Source organism: Coccinella septempunctata, chromosome 6, assembly GCF_907165205.1.
Source record: "Coccinella septempunctata chromosome 6, icCocSept1.1, whole genome shotgun sequence".
NCBI lineage: Eukaryota > Metazoa > Arthropoda > Insecta > Coleoptera > Coccinellidae > Coccinella > Coccinella septempunctata.
This window is the reverse complement of record NC_058194.1, coordinates 24,716,619-24,743,718: the sequence shown is the minus strand read 5'-3', so window position 1 is coordinate 24,743,718 and position 27,100 is coordinate 24,716,619. Positions and strand designations below refer to the sequence as shown.

The window sequence follows — 27,100 nt, the reverse complement described above, 5'->3', positions numbered from 1 at the left end:
ATATTGAAACAGTCGAACATCGTCCAATGAAACACATTCCCGCTAAACCACGTGCTGCACTGACCCAACGACGTAAATAACTCTTTCTACGAAGTTAGGTTAGATTTCTCGAAATGTCTAAAGATGAAAATGAAGAGAAACAGCATCGTGAAAGTGAAGATGAGGATTCAAAACAAGACGAGAATTATGATCCCCGCCTGGATTTCTTCAGCGAAAAGTTCGATCCTTTGTATGCTCTGTCCAAAGAGAAAAATCAAGTGCCTGTGTATAGTGTGAAATGTTACGATAATTTGAGTGCTTACCAAAGAGCACAACAAAAGAAAAATGATCCTGAGCCGGCGCAGAAGAAGAACGTCAAAGCGGGAAGTTCAAAAGGTCCCGACAATGTTCAAACTTCCGAGAGAAGGTTTCTTCCTCATCAAAGTGAGTATGATTGAGGGTTTCTATGAATTGAAATTCACTCTTGTGATTGATATTCGAAATTGAAATCAAAATATTTTTTGATTCTTTCTATGCCTATACGCATAAGTCAATACCATTGGCGTAGTCAGGGTTTTTTCTTGGGGTAGGGGGCCTGGGCAGCTCAATGTAGTTTTATCCTTGCTTGCTCGCAAATTTTATTGATCTCAGTGTCTGGGCTGGAGTACAGTGGCGACAATTGTGGTCTCGTTTTTCATTGTTTTAGCAAGAATATGGCGGATTTGGTCACGTGACGTGACGTGAGCCAATCCGCATTCCGAATTAGAGATCATAGCATTGAAGTCTGTGCTTCTAAGCCGCCATATTCTTGCTAAATTTCCAATTGTCGCCACTGTGTTTGATAGAGTCACTGTAGGCTGGAGACGGAATCGAGACATCTGTGGGAGGGCATACCAACCTAGGCCCTTACCTGTCTACTCCCATGGTCAAAATTGATTTTGTTGTAGGTCAGTCAAGTTTGATAGCCAATTCAAGAGGCGGTTGGATTTGACTTGTGTCATTATCTAATCCTCTTTATGCGAAACTAATAGAGATTCATTACTGATCCGACACGTCAACGATCAACCCTAACAATTTGATTCGCACATCATGCTTGGAAGAGTCATAACTTCATCTCTTGGAGCGTTGAAGTTTTTCCCACCGCTGTAAATCGAATATACACCTGCATCATTGCCATGTCGAAGGTTTCTTGGTTTCATATCTTGAACAAACATAAATCACCCTTGAATGATACAAGTTACCGATTGGAATGATCGTGGATTTGATTGATGATTCCTTCGAATGCAATAACAATCGTTATAAGTATATACGATGATTCGATCTTCTATGCTCATTGTTGTGGAACTGATGGGGGACTTCGCCATAATCCTCATTTCATATTTCTAGTGTATTTCATTTAACTGATGGATATGTTGATTCCGAATGAGAAACAGGTTCATTAATTACTTCTCAGGAAAAGTTTATAGTCAACAAGTCATTGAATCCATAAAATCCATATTTGCATGGAGCCCCTTGTCAAAAACTCATAATACCGAGATTTAAACATCTAATTGAGCTTGTTAATTCTAATTATACGATTCTTAATCTTAATCGAGCTCTGAATTGATCATAATTAATATTATTCCATGGGGTTTAAGTAGTTGTTAATTACTATAAGCAAGCCGAAAATCGGTATGCAGATTAGAAATAACTCATTATTTTTCTCGACATCCTTTGTTAAAAGCTTTACCACAGATTCTTTTTCCGAAAAATGAACGATGATATTCACTTTTCACGAACTACTAAAAGTTTTTCAGTGTGAACGAGAAAACGGCTGGCGAATGCCCGCCTGAATGGAGAAAATAATTCAAAATGTTGGAAATAGCCGAATAAAACAATTAATAAAACTTTTCTATGGAAGTAGACTCAGATTATATTTTTGTGTATAGAGTAGCATGTTCGGTAGAAAATTATAATTCTTATGAACTCCAATGACGCCAAGAATATCTGAAGAAAGTGTTGGAAAGCTATGCTGCAATGAAATGAAATTGGATATGAACTTGATTATGGCAATGAACACACACTAAGTATTATTATTTATAAAAAATAAACATTTTCAGGTTCTGCTTGAAAGGTAAGTATCTTGTAGATTTTCTATTTGTCACCGTCCATGATGTATAATAACGAAGCTTTTTTCTAGAAAGTAAAATATATGGCAAGTCTGACGAAAATTCTAAAGGCAGATGCAAAAGAGTTCTTTTTGAATGGCTATTTATATTCTAGAGGACGAGGAAGCTTATATTGGAATTGAAGCCGAAGCATCTCTTGTCTTCTCAAGTTAAGATAATATGAGTTTTGAATAAATTCGAGCCCAAGAGGTTCAAAATTCATCCGAAGAAGTAGTTCGTTGGTGTTAATATGATGATAGGTTGAAAAAAATCATTATACTCGTATTAGTTCTTATTACATGATATATTGCAAAAATGATGCAAGATTTGTGAAAACTTCTTAATTCGATGTTTGTTTATTCTGCAATATATTATTCAAATAAGAAGGGCAAAGAATCCCCGAGTTTGCTGATGGTGATAAAAAGAGTTTGCACCTCTCTTCAATTAAAAAATTTATGGAAACCGAATCGAAAACATGAAAATGCATTAAAAGTATTGTATGAACCAATATATTTTTCTACAACGTGGATGATCATCGAGAGGCATTCGAGCACATTTTGAAGTCCTGAAAACAGAAATAGAATATAGGATAAAATATATAAAAAATAACCATCAAAAAGAACTAACAGCCCTAATCCAAAAAAGATAAAGCAGATGCAGGGTGATACCTTCCCATTGTAATTGCTCCAAGAAAATGTGTAGGATGCTCAGAATGTATATTCTCTGCTATTTCGAGATTCTCTTAAGTGTTATTTGAGAGAATAAGAGTGAAAAGAAATAGATATGAATTGATAGAGAGAGGAAGATAGAGAAAAATTATAGAAATATCTCTGAGGGATCATTTAACATTTCGAGACATTGGACCTGTATAAAAATGTGAACTGTAATGAATAGATATGAATGAACAGCTTCGGCTGATGTCACACCTCCAATAAATTTGAGCAAGAGATAACATGAATAGCAGCTAAGTAACTATGAGGGCGCTATAGAAATCCATTCCTTGGTCAGGTCTCCCCTAATGGTTAGTGGGATTAATGAAAGTGTTAGAACTCAATGTGCTCATAAGCCATTTGCTCCTGATTGAGAGCCAAATCAATGCAGTCTTTTAAAAATATGATGAGAAGGCTACAATTATTTCTGCGAATCTCCTAGAAAGTTTGTTGATGTTGATTCGTAAATAAAGGTTCCTTAGCCATTTGCTCGTGAGCCGTTTACTCCTGACCCCTCTTCTCCAGTGGTTCTACTAAGAAACTGTTGAAGACGTGTTCCAAATGCTCCTAGATTTTTAGAGAAGGGACAGTGGCTTACTAAAAAATCATTTCGTATAATTTTGTTGAAATTATCACGGTTGACTTTATGGTAGCATTTCTATGGTTGCAGATGAAACTTGTATTGGAGTGTAAACATTAATAAGGAGTCATTGGCTTGACGACTTTATATGCAGTGAGCATAGCTTCAGCATCGTACCCTTCTGCTTTTATTATGAACACCCACAAGGCTTTTAAGGAGCAATACCCCAATAGGTGCGACAAAAAAAACGCACCTGCATACGATCGCACGTGATCAAGCCACGACCGTGTCGAAAACTAACAGATGATCGCGTTTGTTTTCAAAACATCTCATCAACTGAAACAATCTCTAGCGAACGTTCTCACTGCTAGGCGGCCAGGTTCGTTGAACCTCATGCGAATTGTTGCAGTTTCTATCTCGCGCATAGGACTCTATTAGAAGTTGCTCTATCTGCACACTATCACTGTAATTTCACTTTCCAACTGCATCATCCAATTTGCTTGGTGTTAATGACGCGATCGAAAGGAAAATCTGTGAGAAGATTACTTCGCGCTTTTCCGTTTTATACGTGGTGTCTGTAAATAAATGCAAAGGACTTAGAGAGATGGTTCCTCGATGAAAATAAGCAGGCGTAGTTCCTATACACTTTTTTCGAAATCGACCGCCCTTCCAAGATACAGCTTTTGGAAGGCGATGACGAGTTGACAGTTTTCAATTTTTTTTACGGGTTTTAAAAAACACTGACTCATATAAAACTATAGAGACATTCGGGGCAACTGTGCGCACTTTTGCCTTTCAAGCCATACCCTGTTTCAAATGTTGAAGTTAGGAAAATTAAAACATATTCATAAGATAGAGAATTTTCTAATCTATAAGAAAACATCAAAAAGCAAACAAACAAAAACGTTTTCTCTCCGCAAAAAAGAATTTAATAAAGAAAGTCGGAGTGCGTTCACATGCCCCGTATTACGGGTAAGTGTGCGCACCCTCACGGGGTAAGTGAACGCGGTGCTTAGTGAACCACACAATCGAAACAAATTACAAAATAATGTCATCAAAATGTTACAATATTAAAGAAATGCTGTTTATTCTCAATACAGAAGCGCCTTTTTATAAGTACTGCATTATTGTTCGTGCCACAATTCCTGGTGAACACAACACTTGATACATTCCCCTGTTGGTGGCTCTTCATATTTTTCCGAACAAATAGGACAATATTGATCGAGTCTCAACCAAGAAAATCAACAATGTCATAATTTATTCCTCACTGAAATAATGCCTGTATAATGAATCTATGCGCACACTTACCCGCGCACACTTTCCCCAGTAAGCCAAAATTTGAATTGACGTTCTTATAGAGTTGAGCAGCTAAGGAACCTAAAATTTTTTATTATATATTTAGATTAATATGCCCATGATAGAATAAAATATTGTTTAATACTGAGGGACTCGGAACTTGGACCTGGCAGAATGTGCAGAGATGCTAATAATTAACAAGAAAACTAGTGAATTTGATTGATTGCAAATAAAAAGTTAAAGAAACGTCGCACATCACACTCATATGAAAAACTAATATGGCGATTCTGCGCCCTTGCTTCACCCAAATGAACCCCTCTTTCATACATTGCATAGTCGAGATAAACGCACTGCGCACACTTACCCACAGCGCTCAGTTACCCCGAATGACTCTACATAATATGAAGCACTTTTGAAACGAGATGTCACAGAACCCCGCCGTCCCATTCTAGATTTGGAATTTGAATTTTAGAATTGATTGGAACCAACTGTATAGAATGTCTCCCTCTGAAATTGGGTTAACACTTTTTGCTGAGATTTTAAGAGTGGTGCCTTTTCAAAGTGACGAATTGTATAAATAGATTTGAAGAAAAAACTAATCAGATTTGGGCGAAATCCAAAATGTAGAACGAATTTGAAGGATCACCACAAAATGTATAGAGTATCAACCTTCAAAAATATCATAGCCTACTTGACAGCAAATTTATCTGAGGTCTCCTTATAAATACAAGCTGATTAACTCTATGAAATGAAGAATCTCATCCATAGCCTACTTAACGCCAATTTTTTCAACGCAAGGCTTTATTGGAAGATAGGGTCCTTAACTAACATGGATTGCCTTTCGGACAAAGTCATCAACAGTCGAAAACACTTCTTTCATCCAGCTGTATATTAAGAGCGACCAAGTGCGCCTCCGCTCGATGCACATGGGAGAAGTTCATTCAGATTTTGGCCTAAGCGTATAAATAGAGAGTTATGTAACGAAACACAATCGCAAGAAGGCCGGAGAGGATGAACGGCCTCGGCTAGTGCCAAGTCTGCCACTTGGGGCCAATGCACCCGCTCGGCGGCGGTCTCTGTAACGCAGGAATTACTCTGCTCCCAGGCTCCGAGCCGGCCTGATGTGAAGCAAAAGTTTACTCCCGTATCGCCTCCGTTATTGACTTGACACTTGCGGAGGTGGTTCACTTGTCAAAGATCGATTTGAACTTTGGTTCCTTCCTAAATCGGCGATAATCCGTTTGCGACCACCGAGATTTATGGATTGTTTGCGCGTTCCTCGGTTTATTTTGGGAGGAAACTTTGAGCGTGGAGCAATTACTGATTAGAGCGAGGTCAATTCGATTTTCTTTGGCAATAATCGCTCATATTTGTGGTCGTAATATTCCAGCACTTCAAGGATCTCGATGCACAAATGCAGCTGGAGATGCAAGTTTTATCCAATGAATTCAATGACGTGACACAGTTGATAACAAGATCAATCCATATCTTATTTCTACCGATTACTCTGCATTACTCCAATCAGGAAAACAAACGCTGGAAACCAAGAGTAACTGGAGATGTAGATAATGGGCGTTAAAGATTAATGTAGACACAATGTGACTTAAATTTTTGCTCTGACTAACCATATGTTTTTACATGGCTTTTATTCCTAAAATCTTTTAATCTAGCTGCTCACTCTGAACAATTTCTAACAATTAGCTTCCAGCGATTAATTGAAGTTGGTTTGAATTTCGAAAGGAATCATCGGTCTATTTTTGCCCACAGATAAGCTCTTATCTGTTCTTTGAGGTGTCTTTTTCAGGTGTTTATCCTGACCCCCCCTCAGTTATACATGGTAAGGGGGCCACTGGGACCTCAAGGTCTATTGTGCCTCTCATCAGAGGTGTTCTTATAACTGCGCCATCTACAACTGGCCATCCAGCTCCTGAGTTCCAATGAACTCCAATATCTGTGAAGGCTTCAAAGACGATAAGTCCTCATTACTAGTATAATTTTATGGTCCAAGACATTCTTCCCACTGGCTTGCAATGGCGAGGCATTCTGTAACCAGGTGAACAGAACTTTCCTTCTTTCTCTCACAGAATCCACACTCGTCAGTTTTTGGTACGCCCAATTTCCTCATATGCTTCTTAAGGCGACAATGTCCTAGGAGGAGGCTCTTACAGTTTCAAAATATCGAAGGAACTCTCTGGAAGATGCTTCCACAGTGTTTCTCTTTTGGTTTATTCCTTCTCCCGAAAGTCTCTAGTATAGCTACATTTTCTTATAACACAAAAAGGTGCGGGGGAAGTGAGTGCCATTTGTGCTCCCTTACTGGTGAGTGTGTTAGCCTTTTTGTTTCCTTTGATTCCAGACTAAAGAGGACTAAAGATACCTTGTTGTTCATGCCTATTTCATTGAGTTTGCTTGGCACTCCCATATCTGCTTTCAGTCGTTGATATAGGAGTTCAGCTTGACTATCAGGATCACTTTGTCACATATTTGGTATATCGGACTGAGTACCATTTAATTGATTCCAGACTAAAGAAGACTAAAAATACCTTGTTGTTCATGCCTATTTCATTGAGTTTGCTTGGCACTCCCATATCAGCTTTGAGTCGTTGATATAGGAGTTCAGTGCTTGTGATAGTAGCTTGACTATCAGGATCACTTTGTCATATATTTGGTATATCGGACTGAGTACCATTTAATTGATTCCAGACTAAAGAAGACTAAAAATACCTTGTTGTTCATGCCTATTTCATTGAGTTTGCTTGGCACTCCCATATCAGCTTTGAGTCTTTGATATAGGAGTTCAGTGCTTGTGATAGCAGCTTGACTATCAGGATCACTTTGTCACATATTTAGTATATCGGTCTGAGTGTCATTTAATGCTATTAACTTCGAAATTGTGAGAAGTGTATTCCTTTTCTTTCTCAATGCATTCTTTTTTAATCACAACATCACTAGGTAGGCTTGCTGATGAGATATACTTGCTCAGAGAAATCCAGGCTCTCTGACTTTCAATTATTTCATTACCTATATCTTCTTTATTCTGAGGATGGCCCCATGGTCTACCCTATCAATCGCCAGAGGTAGAGGAGTGAGATCTGTGATGACCTCAAAAGTTTCGAGTCCAAGTCCCAGAGGAAAGAATTGAGTTGAAGACGTAGGGTATAAATACATTCCAGAAGGTGTTTATTTGTATCTACTTAGTACGTCACCACCAATTATAGATTGATTTGATCTGATAGTGCCCATATGCGTAGCCAGCCTAATGATGCTTTTACATAGTTGCCAAGAGACGCTTTGACGCGAATAATGTAACGACGACGTGCCTGAATTTGCATAATACCAGATCATTCCATAATTTCTTACTCCTGTTCTTTGATAGATGATTAGCATTCTCGAACACCTACTCATTCATTTAAGCTCTTTTACCCCCGCAAGACCACAGTGGACCGATAAAATCTCACAGAGTTCGCAGCTGAAGCACCTAATGCATTGCTTTACATAATTTATGATATAATGCAAGAATGATCCGTTATATCAAGACAATTTCACGAACAATTTCTTGTACACGTACTACGCTGCGGTAACAAGGCGTACTTATCGAAGCAAGAAGGTCAATGTCATGCTGGTCGTTGGACAGAATTGAGAAGACATTGCCTTGGACAACAGGGACAGATAAGCTGATAGGAGACTTTTTTTGCTTCAGTTTTCCAGTCGATTCTTCCTTGTTCCTCTTCCATAATTCCTATCTTCCAATCTTCAGGCGAAATACGAAAGTTTTCTGAGGGTGTTGCATAGAAAATCATACTAGAATTACCTATAGACAATATGGAGCCACAGAGCAGCTCCTAAGTAAAATGAACCACACGAAATTTCATGATTTCAGCTGCAATAATTCCAGAGAAAATAAATAAATCCAACTTAAAAGTCTTACTTCTGAAGGGCTGTATCTTCATCAGGAAATATTTTTCGAAAAACAAAATTGCGCCAATATTTCTCTTAAAATACGGTGGTGAATCATTGAACAAATATTCTGGGATATTCTGTATATTCGAAGGGGTGTTTTTTTAGTTGAGCTCTGCCATTCTATTCCAAAAATACGAAAAATCTAAAAATCATCTCATTATGTCTAGAGCAATGATGAAAATTTTCTCCTATTTTTTGTTAATTTTATGAGAGTTTTATTAGTTTTCTGTGATGACTAATTCTTTGAATTTCAAGCTCTGCTTGTGGAAAATTATGGAATATAACATAAAATGCATGTGTTTTTTTACAGTGCCGGTACAATCTGTTCGTAAAGTGAGAGGTAACATTTTCACCAGGATGGAAAAGATGACTGGACCCCTGCAGTTGCTCAAACGATGTGTAGATGAGAACTTGAGGATAAAGGTAGGCGTTCTTCAGCTTTCATTTCAAAGAAATCTTTTTTATCGTATTTTTTTTTGGAGGCATTCGAAATCACTATTTAGTTGTATTAGAATTAGCTGATACATTTGCGACTTTGTTATCAACTGAAGTGATCTATGTGCCTATAAATTAAATATTTGTTCAGAGGAAGATAAGATCATGCAATAAACCAGGAGGAAGATTCTTGGCTCCAGGCATTGCATAACTTCATGTGAAATTAAGAGCGAATGCATTTCGTTTGTTACATATTATTTCTGATGCTTTGACGACCTTAGTGGGAATACTACGTCGGTTTCAATTTAAAAAAACTATTTTATAGAATGCCCACCTTTCGATTTATATAAATGTTCCTGCACTCTAAAATGAATGATTCAAAATTAGAAAGAAATAATAAACAATAACTTGTGAACGGAGAAGAAACAAGTTGGACCAAAAGAAGCTGAGAGACAAAAATTTTAAACACAACATGTGTAACCAATTTGTATATAAATAATCGAATATCGTATCAAGTTGCGAGTCAAGAAGTACCTAGCTATACTTTTGATTCTTTAGAAGAACTTCTAAACCAGAAAAGGAAAGAATATACGTAGGCACTTTTTCGGACTTTCGGCTCTTATCACTACTGTGCATTTTATTTGTTAAAATTATTCTCTGGTTATCCTTCTTTACATATTTTTTACAGTATATAAGCTCAAATCAATTCGCTGTCATTCTATTGAATAACGCATCTTCAACGTTAAATTCTTATGTAATTTGTTGAAAATTTTGAAGTGAAGCGAAAAAATAGAATGAGAATGAAATTTCCGAATGGTTTCTTTGCGTTTGATCGATTCAAGGATAAACGAGTACCTATCCATTATCAATTCTGTTAAAAACTGAGTACTTACTGAAATGAATAGGATATCAGTGGTCTTGAAATTTGAATAATTCTCAGATTAATTCACCTTTATCTGTATCTGACTAATTGAATGTGACCAAATAAGTAATCCAATCAAATACTTCCTTATTCCAGTACATTCAGCGGCTAGTTAAATCAGAAATCTGCGGAACCGGATATGTTAATATACAAATTGTTTTTTTTATTCAGTGAATTTCTGTTGAATATGAATAGGAATATTTATTATCCTCGAAGGGAAATTGGATGTTTTGATTTCATCATATCAGGTCACTTCAACTATTGAAATTTGAAGAGGAAAGGGTAATATTTATCCTTGTGAGGTTTAAGGTGTTTAAATATCAAGCAAAGAATAATTGATATCCTTTTTCTTTGAAATGTAGGTCAAAAACGAGAATTTTTTTGTGATATCATATTGGAAAGGATGATACTTTTTTTCTTCTTCAACTTCTTTTTGGTCACCTTGTTTAGTTGTCATTTCACATTTTGCTTGTTTTGCAAATTTATGTCTATTCTGTGTTACTCCAAGTTTTCTAGAGAAAACGAAATTGCTTAACTTTTGGCCAGTACAAAACGTCATTTCTTTACTTTTCTATTCATTTTCCCTTTAAAATTTCAACTTTGTATTGTTATTGTTGAATTCTAGATATTGTAGTACTTTCCATGTGCTAAATTTTACATGTTTTACATTTTTCACATATTACTTAAATTCACTATTTTCAATATAGAACAAGAAAATATTTAAAAGAAAACTCTGACCACTTGCTGACATTCATCAATTTAATACTGTAATTGCCAGGTATTAATCGGGTTGAAAATCTTTGTATAGTGGATGTTTCGAAAAAATAAGTCAGGAAAACTATATACTGATGCTTACTTTCGCCAAACAATTGAAAAAAGTAACTAGACCACTAGAGTTGTCTAGTTCACTGACAAAAAAAAAATAATTGTAAAGGATAAGAAAAACTATGACAGTTTCCTGGAAAACGCACAAATAAGAGAACGTCATCGCTCAAAAAACTTCGAGTGCAGACAATGATTTTCTATGACCAATTAAAGAGCCGTCAATGGCAACTGGTATCAGCAGTCATCACTGATGGCCTCTGTATATCATTACCAATGTTGCTCAACAAGGAAAACGATGGCAAAAGGTTAGTGGAATTTCTTGCTGGTAAGTTGCGTGCGATAGCACGCCAATAGGTGTCGAAAAGAAGTGTTTCGGTCTCGGTTACTACTATCTTGGCCGACTGGGTATCATGGTCAACGCCATGGCCAAATTCGATCCGTTTACTTCGCTGTTAACATTCAACATTTTGTTTTGTATTCATTGAACACGTATTGAATTAACCTTTCTAAATTACGACCAATGAAAACCTGCCGATTCAACATTGAATTAAGGTCGGATACACTTTATTTTCATTAATTACTCTCGGCGTAGGTGTTCCAGAGATCGCTTTGAAAAAATGCGTGAAAAAACTTATATTCTGCTTTAATCACTATATCACGACTTGCTGATTCCCGATCTGTTTTGATTGGATATCATTGCTCGTCTACTGGATGGCTAGATATTTGTGATGTTTCAAGCGTTAAAAAAAAACCCTGTAATATAAACATAAAAACGGGCGTATACATAATATCTATGTAATTATGATAATTTCCTTTTTTTTCTCAATGAATTGTAGTCGATCATATATTATTCATGTTCTATTTTACTCAAAGATTGAATGAATTAATACTGAATGGAAATTGATTTATTCAATCTTGGCACTCATAGTATTCATAGGTAATATACTTGTTTCAAAAGCGTATACGAAAAAGTAGAAAATATGTTTTTCTTCTGTAGGTAGAGATTGCTCAAAAGACACAAATGGAAATAACCTTGTTCTAAAGTTGTAAGGTATCGAAATCAATCAGAATTTGTGCGTACGAAAAAAGTTTCGCTCATATATTTTTTCAAAATTTTTTATCCCGAAATATTCAATAAAACATGTCCAAACGTTCGAGTTATAGCTTGAGAAAACAATTTTTGTCTCTGGATAAAAACGAATATTTTCTTGAATCAAAAGTGCATCTTGATATCTCAACATTGAAATAAATTATCAGTAAATTGAAACATTATTTGAGGATAGCGGCATTAGATTCATTTTCTGTTTGATGGTTGTTAAGTAGCGTAATTTCGTTTTAATTTGGTAATTAGTGATAACAACCACATATTCAATAATAGTCAAATCCACTTTCGTTTCAACTATCATTATTTTTGCTGAGTATGTGCACAAATCAGGTCTAATTTTTTCGCAAACCTCTCATTAAACCGATAAGAGAATCGAATAGATTTTCGAATGAAATTAATCAAGAATTCAAAACGTTCTTCCTTAGCGAATGAATATCCACTGATTCATCCTATGTTAGTTCACTGTATCGACGACCTTGTCCTAATGGCCCACAATAAGATACGAGTATGTAGCCTTGAAGGCCACAACAACAAGGAAATGAAATCTCGAATAGGCCAGCTTGTAGGATATGTTGAACTGTTGAATAAATTTCAAAATGTTTCGGATCGCGTCTTCGAATCTATTCCATACTATTGTGAAATTTCAACGTCTCTGTACATTGAGCTGAACCTGCAACATCAAGGGGTATGTTGTGGAGAGTATCTAACACATAAAAAATTCATGAAACTCTTGTACATTCTTCCATTTGCTTGTGTTTGTAAGTTATTCGTTCCGTTTATTTGTTTGTCAATTTGTTTGTTGGTTTGTTTATCTGTTCATCTGTTTATTTGTTCCTTTGTATGATGTCTACTCGTTTCATTGCCATTTGGGTGATTGTCTTTTGCATGATTGTCCGTTCATTTTTTTGTCCATTTTATTTGCCCATTTGGTTTTTTTCAGTCTGGTTTTTGTCCCTTTGTTATTTGGCCCGTTTGATTTTTTTGTCAATATGGTTCCTTGTCCATTTGTTTGTAGATTTAGTTGTTCACCCTTTTGTTCGTTTTTTCAATAGTTCGTATGCTTATCCGTTTGCTTATTCGTGCTTTTGTTGAAGAATATTTCGAAACTAAGAAACTTGAATATTGCGGTATGTTAGAACCCAATCAAAATTCCAGTTCTTTTTTTAGGCAGAACATTTGAATTTGATGGGAATGAGATAGGTATAAGTTTGCAATGAAAAATTATATATTTTTTAAATACACTTCAGTGCAATTCAGGAATATAGTGAAAAGAGATTAGAAAGCAGGACAGAGTTTGAAATGTTGAGAAGAAATCAATTTATTTTTATCTTGAGGAGTAATGGTGGAGTTTCTTTTACTGAGGCCCAAGAAAGAAGAAAAGTTCATTGTCAAATAGCAAAATTGGCTACTATATTTTTCATCAATATGAAGGATTTTGTGTTCATCTGATTTTTGGGAGAATTTATATGACATTATTCAGTAAGTCTTGGCTAACTGAAATGAAAGAAACCATTTCATTTCTAAGAGGAAATTCACCTGATTTAGTTTTATGTACTTTGAAAACTTGAAAATTTTATAGGAAAATACGGCAAAGAGCTATTCTAGATGAAAAAAAAGTGTTTGAAGGTCAGAAAGTTGTAAATTTCCAACAAAGCTGAATCTGATGTAATTATAACCATACAGAGAATTCATTCGCATGGTACACACCTATCCGAGCAGATGCATTGATACGAATGCTCCAGATGATGAAGAAATTCAGCGGTTTTATCATAGTGATGGGATAGATATTGCTCAGGTAATTTGGGTGATATTTACGCTTACCCCCCCATACCTGTTTATCTACCCATGAATTAAACATGAGTATAGATTGGTCCTTGACGAAATTATCCAACATGTGGGTCGTATGAGATAATTGATGGTTTTTGACAATGGTCTGGGTTGAATTCATGTCTGGTTCAGGTGAATGTGGGCCAAGACTTTCTTCGGCACTTATCGCAACTGTGGAATTCGTCAGTGGAACTGCGAAACACCTAACCTTGACGCTACTTCTCTCTTCCTGATACTGCAGGCGAAATTTGCATAATGTATTAATTAATCTAGTCATAATAGAGCTGCCCCATTTTCGCTGTGACATGGATGTGTAAATATAGAACATATTCGTCACGTTTTGATGCTCCACGAACGGATAAAAGATCCACGATTTAATGACATCTGTTAAAGATAGATATACATTAATAATTTCATGTAGTGTTATCCTTTACGTTTTTGTTTGGGTTGGGTTTTATTGGCGAATTACGCAGAGCAAAGTCAGCCAGTATGAGAGGAGATATGGAATCAAAGTTTTATAATGAAGTGTGGAGGAAAAACTGAACAGACATGACCATTTTGAGGATCTTGTTTCAACTCGAAACTGTTCTGGACTTAAAATGAATTATTTCAGTAGGAAAAACTTTTCAAACAGAGACAATTCTGGTTTACAGATCGAGGACTTCGCTGTGACTGGTTTTTCTGCTACTAAAAGGGGTTACTGATGAAAATAATCGAGCTAAATGCAAAGAACAGTGTCAGAAATTTGACAAGATTTTTTATAAGAATGTGCGTCACTGATGATGTAGAGAATTCTTCTGTTGCCTGTGAAATCTATTGAATTTGGTTCTTATAGATATAAAAAACATTTTCGAGAAAACTTTCGCACAATTCAGGAATTCGACAATGCTAATATCTTCGTGTAACTTTGAATATTTATGTGAAACCACTTTCAACAGACTTTCACTACTGCTTTTAAAGGTATCTTGACTTTGACATTGTGAGTCACATGAAACCTCGAAAATTCCCTCTTGGTGACCTTCCTCTCCGAAGAATTTTCTGAATACATTATTGAACTTCTTGTTGCGAAGTCTTTCATCATTTCAGTTAACGTGTGCGATTTCTCGAGCATATAATAAAATTTTCATTGGTTATATACCAAGTGATACGAAAAATGTAACAGACAGTATTAATGAATTTATCACAACAGTTTTTTGCATAAACGTGCCTTAGGGATAGGTTAGGTTAGGTTAGGGTTAGGTTAATAATTGATCAAAATTTGAGAAAAAACCAACTCTACTGAAAATTAATGGACGTGTGGACGTGCATCCAGAGCCAAAAGCCTATATCGGTGTGCTTGAAGTGTGGTATTTTTTTTGACAGGTTCTGTACTTGTCGAGTTTGATGTTATTGATACGTTTCATAATTTCGCTTGGCGAATGATGTGATTCTACAAAATAAAAGCTCTACATTTAGGCGCAAAACATCAACTTTCATAATCCCATAGCCTACTAGACGACGAATTTTTTTGAACGCTCGTTACACACCTAGCATAATTTTTATGATCGATAATTAGTATCGTTACCTTGACATTTTTCTTCGGCCCAAATCTAATAAAATGTTAATTGATTTTCAACATTTTTTCCATGTGGTGATGAACTAATCTGATTAAACGAGATTCCATCATTTTTGATTTAATTAGAATAGTCCGAATTATAATCGTGTTGTCATTGACTTTATTTTCGAAAATAAATCGAATTCACGCCTTAGATTTATCGGTATATCTATTCCTTCACCCTCCATAACAGCAATGTTTACTGATTATGATAAATAAATTTTTTAAATTGCCGGTTATCTATGAGGAAAATTAGCACATTAATGCCAGGAAGTGAGAGTCTTTTTGATGAATTGACAAATATTGTCTGATATATTCAAATGTATACACCGAACCTACACATTCTTTCTCATAGAGATGTCCTTCCTATTTTTGTTGAGTTTATCCTTATGAGTTCTTGGAAGTGATATTTAGATCACAAAACCGGAATGATTCTTGCCTTGGACTTTTTGAGTATTTTCAAGAAATGTTGGAATTTTCATAATTTGCGATCTGAGACAAGATTCCAAAAAAAGGTCCTTGCATTCAACACTGATGTGTTTTCATCCAAAAGTGTCGAGACTCGATAAAGTTTTCAAATTGATAAAATTACAATATTTCGAAAAGTTTAAAATATGAAAATCTCCATTGATATTTTCTCTCATGAAGACATCAATAAAAAGTATCTACAACTGGGAAAAACCTGTTAAGGGAGCCAAGGGCTAATAAATGCGATAGTAGATTTTCAAACGAATCTTGTGAATCTACAGTCCGATTGAAATCAAGCAATTAAGCTGACCGAGCATATTCAACAAAAAAACTGTCTCTGAATCTTTAATTTAAACTGCAAAATCTCTTTTTTCAAATGTTTTTGGCCTATTTAAGTTTCTCAAAACTCCTGTGGGAACCCATACCCGGATGAAACTTCTACTATTCGCAATTCTTCACCCATCCCTTCTAAATGTTCATTTGGATATGTTCCACCCAGTGAAAATATTGTTTTGTCGACCGGTTTATTTTTTTAACCTTCAAATTTGGGACCTTCTGTTTGACATTCCAGTTCTCTTGACGTCTCGAGGTAAACCTGCTGCAAGAATAAGCCGATATGATTATCGCTCTATGCCCACATAATACCTGTATTATACCCGAGTCATCGTCTAGCTAGATAATACCAGAGACAGAATCGTATTTGCGTATAAATTATGACCGCATAATGCAAGACATGAAAAAACATTTGTTTTTGAATTTTTTTCAGTTTCTAGAATTATTTTCACCTCAACAGTGATTACCAACTGAAAGATATAAAATGTTATGATTTGATATATTGACGATGGTTTTATTATATCAGCAGGTATAATATTGATTGGAAATTATCCCTTGTTTTAGATTTCACAGCTAGATTGTCTTATTTCAGTTCTTATTAGTTTTATTTTTGAGTATTGTAATATTTCTTTTTCATTCTTTGATAAGCTCAAATTTTTTTCATACAGGTTTGCACTGCTCAATTGGTAATGAAAATAGGGACATAATATAGAAGAAACTCAACAAATTTGAAATATCACATTATAGTTTAATTCGTCAAGTGTCTGCTGTATACAGAGTATAAATAAATAATAATATAATTGCGAAGAAATTAAGTGGTGACTCCATGTCAGAAAAATCAACCCAAAAATATGTTTTGCAAGAAATATTTTTCCTTATTCATATACATTTGAAAAAATAAATTTTAATAGCTCAATTTAGTTCGAACAACTAAGGTCTCATGTAAAAGTAACGATTTTGAGCAAAAAACTAGACCTGTTTATGGTCTATATCTATCTTCGAACTCAAATTTACCTAGCTGGCTGATATCAGACTAGGAGAACTGAAAAGCATTGTAGTGAAATCTTAAATCATTAAGTGCAAATCCTTAAAATTCTTGAAATTCTCTTGAAGAAAAAGGGCCACAGAAAAAGGTGGCCTATTCAGACGTTTACGAAGAATGGATCATAGGATTGTTCCGAAAATTTGGGTACTACGGTTTACGCTTCTGATATATCGGACTGAAATATTTTCAATGTTGAGGCATGAAGGCTTTCCAAAAGAAAAAAATTGTCCAAAACATGGATCCAATGAAATGGGCATGAGATTACATTTCATATTTTGCTTAACTGACATTTTGAAAATAGGGTACTGAGTTACGTGTAGAGAAAGCTTGGTTTGGGGATAGGAAAGCGAAAAAGTTTTGATAAATAGGGTGTCCCATTTGAAATAATGAAATTTGTAGTATTTTTTCAGGACAATTCAATGATCCGTTCTCCGTAAACGTCTAATAGGCCACCCAGCGTGGGAAACCCTGTATATTATTCTTCAGATATTCATAGTCTGTCGATACCATAAATTGAAATTTCTTTCTTGGCCTTATTTGAGCAGTAGTGGTGTTTTATTATACAAAATAAATCCGTCTCTGAAGGAAAATTGATAATAAATATGAAAACACAAATTCGCGCTGTCGTACTTTCATGTGCCTTGATTCTGCGAGGTTTTACCGAGGTCGGAAGCAAGGTTACCACGCCTAACTAACACGACGGTCATCAGGTGCGCCAAGGTGAAGATAGGATATTCTCTACCTTTTTCAAGAATACTACGACTTCTTTGTCGACTCCACATATACTTTTTATCTATTCCATTCCAGGAACTGATAAAATGATAGATGTGAAACGAAAGAAAAAGAGAAATGATTTATCAATCGATGTTTGAATTTGTGATTAGCGATTTTTGTTCTAATGGCAACACTTCGTAAGTGTTTATGCTTGAGTAGGAAATTGCTTTTTATAGGGTACTCAAACGATTTGTCAAAATCATCAAATTGTTCGTTACCGTGGGGCACACAAAGCTTTTTATTATCACTATAAAGAGGCATTTCTGAGAAAGTTATAGTCTTATCACTCTAGTCTAACATTTTTTCCAAAAACATGCACAAGACACAATACTCGACCAAAACAGCATGCGAATCAATGGAGTCAAAAGCTTGTGTGCCCCACGGCAACGAACGCTTAGCTGATTTTGACAAATCGTTAGTTTCCTATATGTGTTCCTTACTGTAATATAACCTGTAGAAATATGTGGAAGATAGATACTGACATTCTTCTTTTATATATTATACTGGGTGCGACTCAAGAGTCATTTCAACTGAATTTTCTCATAAAACAAAATTTCTTCTTCATTCACCATAAATCATGATGATCATGATTCATGATCTCTAAAGAATATCCAAGAAGAGATGACAGGTTTTGAGGTCTGATTATGAAGAAAACCAATTATGTATAGGCCGACGGTTTTCTTCATAATCAGACCTCAAAACCTGTCATCTCTTCTTGGATATTCTTTAGAGATCATGAATCATGATCATCATGATTTATGGTGAATGAAGAAGAAATTTTGTTTTATGAGAAAATTCAGTTGAAATGACTCTTGAGATAACGAAAATCGAGCCCAGAACTGTTTCCATATCTAGTCTAGAAGTACCAGAAACAGCCAAAATCAAGCAATTTGGGATACCCTGACATATTCTTCAGATCAAGTTTCATTTACGACCCTGTATGTAATCCAAGAAGAGATGACTGGTTTTGAGGTCTGATTATGAAGAAAACCAATTATGTATAGGCCGACGGTTTTCTTCATAATCAGACCTCAAAACCTGTCATCTCTTCTTGGATTACATACAGGGTCGTAAATGAAACTTGATCTAAAGAATATGTCAGGGTATCCCAAATTGCTTGATTTTGGCTGTTTCTGGTACTTCTAGACTAGATATGGAAACAGTTCTGGGCTCGATTTTCGTTATCAATGGAAACCGTTTCACGATATCTTCATTTGTCTGGAAAATATAACCAAATTCTGTCATTTTGTGGATTTAGGAAATGTGCCTTAACTTTTTTATTTTCGAAAATATCTAAAAACGACGAAAACTTTCTACAGGCACTTCTTTGCTGGGAATACGACACAATATTCATTTTTTTGAAAAAAATAATTAAATTGCATAAATTTTTTGCTCTAGTTTATTACCAGAAAGTGGCATTGAAGAAACTGGAAGGTGCAAGTGATATTTTGTCATGAAAAAGATTAATCAAATAAATGAATAACTATGTTCTTGAATTCATTCCATTCGAAAAAGCCGTTTGGGAGAACTAAACATAAAATTTTTTTGTTTTTTCAACATCTTTCAAACCGATTTGCTTTGGAATAGTAGTAAAGGAAAAAAGAGCTTCTTTTGACCTCAAGAATCTACTGTTGGAATATTTGTGCTAGTCAGACTCACCCTGTAGATGTTTCAGCTAAAAAATTGAATTCTTTGAACTGAAAATTTTAAATTGGTATCATAGAGATGGAGATTCATTGAAAGTGGACAATTTTGTGATCAATATTTGCATAGAATTCTATCAAAAACAGGAATTTCACCAAAAGGGTGATTTTGTCCTGAGTATATGTAATGTGATGTATATATTTTTTGGTACAGCTTTTTTTTTTGTATAACATGAGATCAAGAAAAGATACCATACGTATGCAAAAGAGTTTACGAATATCTAGTCTGCAAGTACCAGAAACAGTGAAAATCAAGCAAGGTGGTGTACCCCTACTGAAACTGCATCTTTGAAAGAAAAATGAAAAGCTGCATTTGAAGAAATGGATGTTCTATTTGGGAAAATTTTTTTAAAGATTAAATGAGGTGAAAAGGTGGGTTAGATGAATCGTCCAAGAACTTCAAGGAGTCATCTGAAAAATTCATCGACATCACAAAAAATCATGAATTACAATACACATAATATAATTTCCAATTAATGGAATTTTTCTCCAGATGGTGTATCTCCTTTTTCAAGGGAAAAGCTCGTATGAAATCAAGACGTCTACTGTAGACGAGATCAGTTACAGAATAACGGTATAATAATCATTACGAGATTGTTACCGCGTAATATCAATTTACCGGATTTCACTTTTCCGTGAAAATGAAGCGACTGCGCTGGATGAAAGTGAAAAATCGGAATGGTTGGCGATCTAATAAATGCATCGTTACAACGAAGCTACTTTTTATACGAGCGCAAGAAGAGAGAAAATTGATTACTTACATCGAGCACATTCACTTTCATAGAGTGAAAGTTTACGTCAGCTGTTGCTTTTATGAAACCCAGAGTATTGATATCCCCGTACCATCTGTTGTTTTATTCAGGATTCGTATGGTGATTTATAGAAAAGTTTCACATTTTTAGGTAGCATCCGAAGAGATCTATTCTTTTGAATTTTAAAGCAGAACCAGCTTCCTCGTAGAATTGAAAAAATTTCACTATGAGTTCTGTTTCGATTCTTGCATACATCTCCGAACTGATGCAGAAAAGTGAATGCGTTCAAATCCACTCATTTGATGGAAATAATCAATATTTTCTCTGTAAGATAGTTTCCTATATTCCGTTTGAATTCAAATGAGTTAATTTGCTTTCTGACATTGAGGTCCCTACTATATTTTTGTTTTCTACATAAAAGATGATATTGCATTCGCAATTTATATCAAATTCATTAAATGGAGCAATTTATTTATGTTTTTTCCTTTTTTTCGACGATCCGAGCTGATTCAATAGCTCCAAGAAACATTTAATTCGAAAAAACAAGCTGAGAGAGGATTTTTCAAGAAGAAATAGATACTCATTGTCATTACCATTGATTTTGTGTTGATTGTCATATCAACTCCGTTTACTCTGGATGAGTTGTTTTTCTTGAAATGTCCACATTAAAAAGTCCAAACCAAAGCAATTGAGTTAGGAAAAATAACAGTTTTGAAAACGCACACTGCATCGACTTGTTGGGTTCCAAAAAATCATGAATAAATCTGAAGCCAAGGGAAACTACTTGTCTGCGCATTCGCCATTTTGTACCGTTGCTCATTCTGAATGTAAAAGTACCTATAAGAAATATGAAAACAGTCAACGACTAAAGACTATGTAAAGGAACTAAATTTTAAAAAAATCGCACTGGCAGAATTCTACATTCTCGGCGAACAAGAACGTTCTGATATCAAATCAGAGAAGCGTTTCACCCTTATTTTAGGTCGTCATTACCGCATGATTCACCCAACGATGCCCAGTGAATGAATAGAGGACCTTTTATCGAAAGTCAGTGTTGGCATCGAAGTACTATAAAAATCGATGCGACATCTGGCGTTCAGCGACCGAAGCTCACCTATGCATGTTTATTCTTCTACATTTTTACAGGATTCAACTGAGGACTTGCGGCCCATTGTACAGATAATAATATACAGTCATTTTAAGTTTTCATATGAGCTATGCCACCACTAGAGAAACAAAATTCCCTTCAGAATAACAAGCTAAATCTATGACACTACACATCTGTGGATCTTTGGAACATCAGAGTTCCATTCAGCATTAGTGCCCATTTTTCTGAATTTAAGAGATCTTTTTTAGTTTTTAACATCGAATCACTCGAAAACGGAGCATTATACGAGAAAATATGAAGAATACTTTTATTTCAAAAAACGTTCAAATATTCATTAGATAGCGTCCAACTTAGTTTCAAGAGTTGGGTTCTTTGAATTTTTGGTATTTTTATAGTACGTAATGGCTATAATGGGAAAATTGCAAGTGAGTGATATCTTGTATTCATCATTAAATAAACAACTATACTCCCTAATTCATTTCATTCGATAACATCGCTTATGGTTTTTCAATAGGCTGGCTCTTTCTTTATACCGAGCCTATTAAAAAAAAAATGGTAAAATAAAAAAGTATTTTTTTGATCTCAAGAATCTACCCTAAAAATTGGGACGAATCAAAAACTCAACCTATTAATCAATACAAATGTAAAAAAGGTGAAAACAGATCAAATCAATAATGATAAATCAGACTGAAGTTACAAAACAAATCGATCGTAATTGTATTAATCAAGCTGCATAATTTCAATTAATTTATCAATTTCTTGTGTTACTTAGTACTTCTATTTACAATAAATTGAATGTGTAAGTATCTGAAAGAAATTATTCCTGGTATTATTTTTCCTATTCTCTAAATTTCTTCAGCTGTTGTTGATGATTACATGCTGTCAGTGTTAAAGATGTGGCAATCACTCATAAAGATCAAGGTTAAAGTCGAAAAGGATTGGTAAATTGTGCGTCTACGCAGAATAATGATATGATGAACTGCTAACCTTGTCTCTTGAAGAACTGGCATTGACATACTTGGCTCCTTCATTCAAGAGAACTTAGGTTCCTTGCTGATATTCGACAAACAGATATATATTGATATTGCTTGCAACTAGTTGGATTGAATCGTATGATTCTACTTTACTTATTTACAAGATTAATTTATATGGAACGAATTTCACGATGTACGCTTTATTGAAAAAATTATTTCGAAAAACTATTATTTATACTCCTGACAATTCTGAACAGTTTGTCATTGAAGCGGATTTGAAAATATATTTGGATATAAATGAATCTTCGCTTTCGCCATTTTGTTTGTTCAGATTCCGAGGTATAATTAATGAACTATTCACATTTACACATGGTCAGTGACCACCAAACTCCTGAAACTCCGAAACTTTGACGAATGAATCTCGTGACTCGAGTTGAAATTGCGTCATATTTCTATCTATTTTGCATGTACAACCTTGTGCTGACCCAATTCTAGGTCCTGAAAATCTCTTCGGGCTGTTTTGTATCGAAAACAAGTTTGTTCTGTCCTTTATTTTGGACGTTCTTGAATTTTATGACTTTGCTAAAAACTATTCTTATCTAACCTCTAAATGTGGGGAATTTTGGGATAGGTAACCAGTTGCTTATAATAATTCGTCTATGTAAAAGCTATGTAATACTTCGGAATAACTTTTCAAAAGCAGAACATTGAAGAAAGTCGGCATATCTGATGATTGATTGCTTCAATAAGTTTAATTTTTATCGGTATGAATTTTTTTAATCCCTTCACATTCTAACTTACAAGAGAAGAGTTCTTCTACTTCGAAATTATTCAATTTCCTCTCCTTGATGGAGAAATAACGGGAAGTTCAAGCACAGTTTTTGTACAAAATTATCTGATAAAAAGCTTTGCAAAGAGTGTAACAATACGATCCATTTCATAGAATGGGTAACTATGAAGCCAAAATTACTTTCAAACATGAGAATTTCTCTAATTAACTAGTATTCATACTGGACATAAGATGAAATATCGAATAGCACTGGAGAAATATTATCCAATATAATCTGTTAGAGAAGCTTTTATTCAATATCACTTGTAATTGACTTTGATTGAGAAAGATTCCTCATTTTATTACACTTCATAGCGTATAAATTTTTCGGTGTATCAACTAGCAAACATATTGTGAACAATGCTTGGTGTTTTCTCTCATCCTAAAGTCCTAAATGTTCGAAACGAAATTAAGTCGGCAGAAGCAAAGGTTTTAATCTTTGCGTTATAGCCATAAAAGCTTTGTGCTTGGGTGCAACGACCTACACTTGGTGAAACTCGAAACTAGTGACTTTATCCAAGAATAGTATTCAATGCTGCCATCCTAGAAACAGGAATATCGGTTTCCAGGAACATAGTTCGAGGTAGTTCTGCTGCTCATTCATTGCGAATCTCATCGCTGAAATCGAACTCAATTGAAAATCTGATCTCAAGTTAACGTTCAAGATATGTATATGAAAAATTGGACATTATAAATGAATTGTATCGACAAGAAATAATGTATAATGCTAGTTTGAGGCAAATTCGTTTGGTTTTGGATAGAAATTCGCCACAATTCTAAAATTTTCTACTACACTGAGCAAAAAAAAATTAACGCACATTCTGAAAATCTCAATTTTAATTAAAGTTAACTCTACATTGACTTTATAACTTATTTTTTATGTTCTCTCGGGAAGGTTTTGAACGAAACAAGACACATTAAATGGAAGAAAAATTCAGGATTTCACCGAATCTTATGTGAAAGAAGAGAAATGAACAATTTTCAAAATACTGAAATGCTGATAAGTGATTTAATACTTGGTATTTCCACCCCTTGCTTTAATTACAACTCGGCAACGACGGTTCATACTCAAAATGAGTGATCTTAAAATGTTCTGATCTAATCCTTCCCAGATTTCTCCGAGTTGGATTCTTAAGTCATTAAAAATAGCTGGATGATTTTCTGAACTTCTCAGCCTTCTATTGAAGTTGTCCCGAACCTGCTCAATCGGATTGAGATCTGGACTTCTTGCTGGCCATTCCATTCGAGAGACTTCAACCTCTTTAAGGTACTCCTGAACGATGCGCGCACGATGGGGTCTGGCATTATCGTCCATAAAAATGAAATTTTCACCAATGTATGGGGCAAATGGCACTACATGCTCTTCAAGAACGTTCCTTATATGCTAATCAGTATTCATAGCTCCATTATCAACGACCACTGGGTCTGTGCGAGCAGTCAAAGATATTCCACCCCATACCATAATCGATCTTCCTCCGAAACCAGTAGTATTCAGGAAATTGCACTGAGCATATCTTTCATGTGGACGTCTGTATACAAGAGAACGTCAATCACAATGGTAGAGGCATATGTGAAGAGAACTCTTTCCCAATCGGCCTCTTCCCAATGGATATGCTCTCTCGCAAAATCCAAACGCGCCCTTCGATGGGCTGGGGTAAGAGCTGGGCCTCTTGCCGCGACACGAGGCCTTAAATCAGGCGATTTCTTATTGTCTGAGTGCTAATTTGCACCTCATGAGTTTGCTCAAGTTGAATTTGAAGGAGGCGAGCGGTTGCAAACCGTTGTCTCAACGAAGAAACTCTCAAGTAACGTTCTTGAATGGCAGTTGATACCCGTGGTCTACCCTGTCCTGGTCTTCGGACATTCATACCTGTCTCCCTGAATCGCTGCAACATTCTGGACACACTTGTATGGGAAACTCCAAACCTTTCTGCAATTCTTGTGTATATCAACCCTTCTTCTCGCAAAACTACCGCTTGGGCACATTCCTCTTGGGTCAAATTGCGTGTTTCGCGTTGCATAGCGATCGAGTGTAGAAAATCAAACGAAAGAAAAACTATTGATCACTAAAATTGATCGAGAACAACTGATTTTAGAATGGAGCCAATACATTCAAAATCTGATAATATCATCTTTTTTTATTCCTGCTGGGAAAAAATATCTGTATTGAAGAAAACCGTTGAAAGTGGATAACATATGCATGCATAATTCTGATAAAAATAATTATCATGGAGAACACCTTCAGTTGTAGAATAAAGTTGGGATTTCCATAATGTGCGTTAATTTTTTTGCGCAGTGTATTAATGACCATATGCCAACGAATATCAGTCTCTTGAACAACGTGTAAGCAGAGAATCTCTATAAAAAAAGACATTTAAGGAATTATTCTCGTTTAATGAAACGGTGCATACGCCCATTATTCGTTATTGATCCACCGATCGATATTTCACGATCAACCTAAGATTAAAAATCACTCTTATGTTGCTTCGATCAATCCGAGTAGGGGAACCCAAACAAAAATGATAGGAGGTTCGAGTAATTTGTTTCACATCACTTTTCCCTAATGATTTTATCCTCTCGTTTCCTTATCTCCGACTAGAGCCAAGCTCTGGACATAAACGCTAGGCTCGGGACAAATTTGCGATGTCTACTGGTGCGTTGACCCTTTTGGTTTAGATTATGTGTGGAGTGCATAGCCCCGCATGCTAGAAATAATTACTATCGCTAGGCGATTTTCCACATTCTTGCCTATAAACTCACGCTTCGCTATTACATATTCTGAGTTGTAAGGGGCGTCAAAAGATAGGAAATATTTGACAATAAACGAACAAATTTCTTGAAAAGATGAATGAAATACTCAATTCACTAGTACACCTCTATAGTTCAGTTTTCAACTCTCGAAATATGTAAATAAGCTGATAGGGGCAAAAAGCTTGAAGAATCATTGATGGATGGTACTCAATTTTTTAACGAACTTAATCGAGCTATACTCAGTAATGCTCGAAAAAAAAATGTTCATCTTTTGCCTAAAAAGCCTAAAAATTTTATGTTTCTTTCGTAGGTTTTCACGAGAAATGCTACTAGCATAAGAGGGTATTGCATAGGATATGTTACAGCTTTCGACAAGCATTGGAATTTGGCCCTTAAAGATATTACAGAAGTATGGACCAGACGAAAGAGGAGAAAGACATCGGCTCTTGGTAAGTTAACTACTGTTCAATTGGGTGTTCTCAAACATGGCTTAATTCATTTGCTCGTTAAATTCTTGAACTTTAACCGAAAAGAAAATAATATCCAAATTGTTTTTGTACTGAATTTTTTCCTTGTTGTACTTGTGAAATGAAAAAATCGTTCAAAAAAGCCGCTGTTCTAAGGGGTTATGAAAAATTTGAACCAATGGCTATAGACAGCAGCGCACCTACTATTCGAATAATCAAGCAATGAGAGGTTGTCATTTTTTCATATTAGTTGCAGACGAAAACACGTCCTACCAGACTCAACGTATTGTGTTACCTCCCCCTGTAAAAATATTGAAGGAAACCAGTAAAGAAGAAGTTTGTTCAAGGAAAGTGAGCCAATTCATCATGAGAGGAGAGCATGTAGTTTCAATATGTCTTCTTGATTCTGCTAAAAGATGAAATGTTGTTAAATATACTCGATGTGTCTAATGTTATTGTAGAATATTGTGTTTATGTTAATGTAATATTTTCTCTTAATAAAATATTTGAATTTTA

At 35.3% G+C, this 27,100-nt stretch overlaps 2 protein-coding genes across 2 annotated transcripts in view; one reads left to right on the top strand and one right to left on the bottom strand.

Moving 5' to 3' along the window:
• Positions 1-27,100, bottom strand: part of LOC123315515 (ecdysone-induced protein 74EF) — a 200,084-nt gene that overhangs the window by 168,765 nt on the left and 4,219 nt on the right. The gene's annotated exons all lie outside the window — the stretch shown is intronic.
• On the top strand, positions 37-27,100 carry LOC123315516 (U7 snRNA-associated Sm-like protein LSm11). Its single transcript, XM_044901237.1, has 4 exons — positions 37-423; positions 8,983-9,095; positions 26,428-26,566; positions 26,835-27,100. The coding sequence occupies exons 1-4, from the start codon at positions 114-116 to the stop codon at positions 27,002-27,004; spliced, it is 732 nt and encodes a 243-aa protein (XP_044757172.1). The 5' UTR covers positions 37-113; the 3' UTR covers positions 27,005-27,100.

What these genes read in the sequence shown, in the direction of transcription:
- LOC123315516 (XM_044901237.1), top strand. Translation starts at nt 114, where the DNA reads ATGTCTAAAGATGAAAATGAAGAGAAACAGCATCGTGAAAGTGAAGAT. An exon ending in AAGGTTTCTTCCTCATCAAA is followed by an intron (nt 424 to 8,982) that starts GTGAGTATGATT and finishes GTTTTTTTACAG; the next exon opens with TGCCGGTACAATCTGTTCGT. An exon ending in ATGAGAACTTGAGGATAAAG is followed by an intron (nt 9,096 to 26,427) that starts GTAGGCGTTCTT and finishes TTTCTTTCGTAG; the next exon opens with GTTTTCACGAGAAATGCTAC.